The sequence below is a fragment of the Medicago sativa genome, chromosome 3 (genome assembly GCF_051527215.1).
Source record: "Medicago sativa cultivar Bolivia chromosome 3, Bolivia_mono, whole genome shotgun sequence".
Lineage (NCBI taxonomy): Eukaryota > Viridiplantae > Streptophyta > Magnoliopsida > Fabales > Fabaceae > Medicago > Medicago sativa.
The window spans coordinates 4,402,524-4,407,276 of record NC_140751.1 but is presented as its reverse complement, the minus strand read 5'-3'; the positions used below and the strand labels follow the sequence as shown (position 1 = coordinate 4,407,276).

At 36.0% G+C, this 4,753-nt stretch overlaps 1 protein-coding gene and 1 pseudogene across 1 annotated transcript; both read right to left on the bottom strand.

Annotated features, from left to right (window-relative positions):
* LOC146935059 (uncharacterized) lies at window positions 1-840 on the bottom strand. Its single transcript, XM_085757765.1, has one exon. The coding sequence runs from the start codon at window positions 838-840 to the stop codon at window positions 1-3; it is 840 nt and encodes a 279-aa protein (XP_085613891.1).
* Window positions 841-2,672: 1,832 nt separating this feature from the next.
* Window positions 2,673-3,874, bottom strand: LOC146935058 (F-box/kelch-repeat protein At3g23880-like; annotated as a pseudogene).
* Between the last annotated feature and the right edge of the window lie 879 nt (window positions 3,875-4,753).

Below are 4,753 nucleotides of genomic sequence, written 5' to 3'. Positions count from 1 at the left end.
CTAGCCCCTAGGGAAGAGAGTTCCCCAAGCATCATCTTTAATTAGTTGAATCATCCCATCAGAAGGTGAGGCATGAATCGCCAACACAGAGTCTGAAGCCGCTCCCAACTTTGCAAGAAAATCTGTGCAATAATTTCCCTCACGGAGAGTGTGAAAAACAGAAGCCATGCTGGTAATGACGAGGTCCTTTATGTCTTGAATGAGAGTGGCATAGGCATAAAACTTCATGGAAGGGCCGTTGATGAGGCTAACGGAGTGGAGAGAGTTAGAGTAGCACACAAAATCGGATATTCCCATATCTGAAACCATTCGTAGACCTTGAAAGATGGCATGGAGTTCGGCCAAAAGAATGTCAGACGCGTTGGCAATGTTCCCGGAGAAACCAGAGATAAATAATCCCGCATTGTTCCTAAGGAGGCTGCCGAATCCGGTACGATGAGGGTTGCCAAGACAACTCCCGTCAACATTGAGAATATAACAAGAGTGGTTGTCACAATTCCATTTTACCACGGTGCCGGTGGCATGAGAAATAGAGTTATGCAGGAAGGATGTGCAGTTAACATCAATAGAGTTCTGAATATTGAATGCAAGTCGATTAAGAGACCACTCCTCATTGTTGAGACACATTAAATTGCGGTGACGCCAAGCCCACCAAACCCCTGCTGCTAAGGTAAAAGATTGAGTACCTGTGAGGCCATTTTTTAACCAAACATAGGTGCTTGTTTCCGCAAAGAAAGCATCCGAATTGAAACCAAAGTGGCGCCAAATCTTGGAGCAGTGAGTACAATCAATTATACAATGAAGAAAGGACTCATCCTGCTGGTTGCAACGGGTACACATAGCTGATTGGGCAATGTTTCTGTGCGATAATAGATATAGAGTAGGAGTGGCATCATGACAGGCCAGCCAAACAAGGAATTTATATTTTTTTGGGAGGTGCAAATTCCAAATCCAGGTCCAAGATTGATGAGGGTTGGCAGTGGTGCCGATGGATGGGTGGGAGAGGAGCCAATCGTAGCCGCTTTTAGCAGTATAAACTCCATTTTTGTTGTGAGACCAAACAAAAGTGTCGTCTATGGCTTCGTTGAAAGTGACATTGATACTGTTGATGTTGTTAGCAATCTCAGTAGGAAGAGAGGTGTAAAGAATGTTGGTGTGAGGTGCGGGACAGGTAAGGACATCCTTGACGGTGAGGTGGAGGTCATGAATGTCAACATAAGGGACGGTGTTGGCTATGTAACCTGTGGAGGTCCAATTAGTGAACCAAAAGGAGAAGGCACCGCTGCCATGTCTCCAAGTATAGCCGGCGGAAAGCAAGTTCTTTGTACGAATAATGGCTGCCCAGGTGGAGGAGCAGCTCGGATGATCAGTGGCGAGGAACAAGTGCGGGGCTGCTGAATATTTGTGAGTAAGAAATTGTAAATAGTGTAATTTTAATTAGTTAATGGTTGATAAATATCAACTAACTCTAATAGTTCATTATAAATTTTAAGCGGATGAAGGATTATGATGTTTACCAAAACAATTACATTACATGTACTTAGTTCTCCACTAGTTTGGTTTGATATGCCTTTAAATATGTTATTTGGATCCTTGTCTTGAAAAGAAAAAAGTAGGAAACAGATTACTCCTTGTATAGAAATTGAAATGTTTTGTGAAACTCTGATACAAGAAGTTATAATATGCTTGGTATTTTATGAGTTTGATAATCACACATTGATATTCTTAAAACCTTGTATACAGATGTTTAATTATATTTAACTATAGTGTCTTGTTATAATATCATTTTTAATTACTTGCAAAAATATTTATCTGATGAGATATAATTAGATGTCTTCGTAACTTATCGTTACATTTCCAATGACCTGGTGCATAGTCCAACATATTTTTTCCGGTTAACCATTGAATCTAACCAATATAGGTGAGAGTAACATTGCTTCATCAGTCACCTTCAGCTGCAGTTAACCATTGAAATTAACCAATTAATATAGGTGCTATTCAAAAGTGCACTTCTCACTTGCAGAATTCAACCTAATGGTACATTTCTTCCTCTGCAATTGATGATTATGCTGCGATTGCGTGTAACAGATTCAGTTAATATCCAAAACTGCAGCCTCCAACGCAATATAGGAGGAATGTGATTCTTTTGACACTTTTTATATACTCATTGTGACCTTACTGATATCTCACTAAGTAATCCTAACCTTTATAAAGAACCCTGCATGCATAAATAGATTTTATTTGTTTCACTTCAATATGAATTGTAAATGGTTTGAATTACAGATTATGAAATTTGTGCGGTTTAGACATTTGAACAAAGATACTAATGTCTTCGCATAATTTCTTAATCGTAATTCTGAACTTAGAAAATCAGAACACAAACCATCTGACAAACCTACAAAAACAACGAAAGGGAAAAAAACCTCTAACAAACAAGTAAACGAAAATAATTGCAATTTCTCAAGTTTCAGGTTCAATTGACCATCCATTTAAAAAAAACCTCTAACAAATAAATGAACATAACTACAATTCCTCAAGTTTCAATTGACCATTAACCAACAATGATCCATTAAGCAAGCATACTAACCAATAATCATAACAAGTAAATAGAAATTAACATATAGATTGCAGCTGAATCTTATTCTCAGTTGATCTAGCATTGCATATAAATCCTAGCAGTAAGACCAAGGTGATATCAAGCTCTCAACACATACTTCTAAGGCATGAACACTCTTGTTTTGAAAACTAGGATACTTAAAAGTACCATTCCTTGGATCATAGACAGTCAACTTCTTATATGGATTCCCGTGCTCTATATATTCAAGCAACAGCTGCTCATCCTCAAACATATATATTGCCTTGATCAAGTTATAAGACTTACCAGGACATAGCATGGAAGAAACGGTGAACAATTTAGTCCAAGACTCTTTATTTCCATATTCCTTCATAACCCAAACTTCATGACCAAAAATCATGCACAACCAATCTCTCAACACACCTAAGTTACTCAGATTCACATCTGCCTGTCCACAATCAGGCAACAAAATCTTTTGATAAGACTCTTTTCTCAAATCAAAAGAAACAATAAAATATGACCTTTTACTTTCCTGATGTTTAGATGCCAACCAATTTAACGTGCCACTCACAAATTTTCCCGATAAGTTACAGGGAACACCACCAAAAGGAAACCCTTGAATGCTTTTCCAAATATTAGACCCAAAAATGTGAACCTTCACTTCAGTTTTGGTCAGTACACCTACACAATACTTTAGAAGAACCACTGCCTTGTAATTATCATTAACATGGTCATAGCCGAAGACATGTGACATCTGGAATTAGAAAAGAGGGCAATTCCTTGAATTTTCTAATTGAAGGATTCCACACTGAAACAAAGCAACTACCCCGAATGTGGGCAAGATAGATGATGCCATTGCAAGAGCCAACAATGAAACGTGGAGGGTAACGTACGACTGGGATATTTTCCATCAAAACTGTTCTCAGGAAACTCAAGCTCCGTGACTTTAGAGGGCATGGTGGAGAAAACGGAGTCAAGTGGGAAAGACATGAGAATGTACTTGCCTAGGGGATTGGAGTACCTTAAAGAGTGGAGGCTGAACGAGGTTGATAGGCGAAGGTGCTTCTTGGCGAAATTGGAATGGGAGATTAGAGAATTCCATGACTTGCATATGCATCGGTATTGAAGGAGGAACTTAAGTGGTAGCCTACACAGGATTTCTGCAATGAGATCAAAAGGGAGTGCGGGAAGTGGCTGAGTGGAAGAAAGTGATGGAGGAGGTGTTAGGGTTTCTTCGGTCGTTGACGAATAAGCGGTATTGGCGTCGTTTTGATCATGACCCCTGCTATCAAACACCATCTTCAAAGAAAACTATAATAGATTTGGTGATTCCGTCTAATATACAAAAGCAATTTATCGTGATATACAAGCTATACAATACCGCTTAAAAGAGCAGAGAAGGTCAATATGTAACTTCCTTTTTCTAATCGTTTTTTTTTTTTTTTTTAGGATCTAATCGATTTTTCTTGAAATCTTTTTGTTTTTAATTTCGAATAAAAGTATAAATATAAATGTTGTTGCTTTCAAATAAATAATAAATTTCTTGAAATCTTTTTGTTTTTAATTTCGAATAAAAGTATAAATATAAATGTTGTTGCTTTCAAATAAATAATAAATTTTCCTTATAAGCTTAGCTCAGTTGGTATGGACAATGCATAATATATGCAAGGTTCCGGGTTCGAACCTCAGCCACCACAACAAAAATATATATATATATATATATATATATATATATATATATATATATAAAATAAATCAAACTAACAATGTTTATACATCAACAACATAACAAAAAAAAATCTAAATTCTTATATTTTTAACACTTTTAACAAAAAAATGTATAATTTAAATTCTTATCTTTTTAATGACACTGACAACAATCATTTTTATAGAAAAATTTGTTTAAGGGTATAATTACGATAGTGAAAAAGTCAGCCCAAAATCTCATATTTTCTTATAAATATAATCATCTAGTTTGTTACATTTTTCTAAAGGTTGAAGGAAAAAAAAAATTGAACATATATTCATATCCTGTTTGTTACACTTTTATTTTGAATTCACTCTCATCCATTATCTTTTTTAAAGGATAAGGAAAAAAGACTGATATATCACGTGAACAATAAGGATTGATTTTGTTACACTTTTTTTAACAATTTTAATTTACTCTTATCTATTTGT

Excerpts from the sequence above, each read along its gene's own strand:
- LOC146935059 (XM_085757765.1), bottom strand. The coding sequence starts at position 840 with ATGTGTACCCGTTGCAACCAGCAGGATGAGTCCTTTCTTCATTGTATA.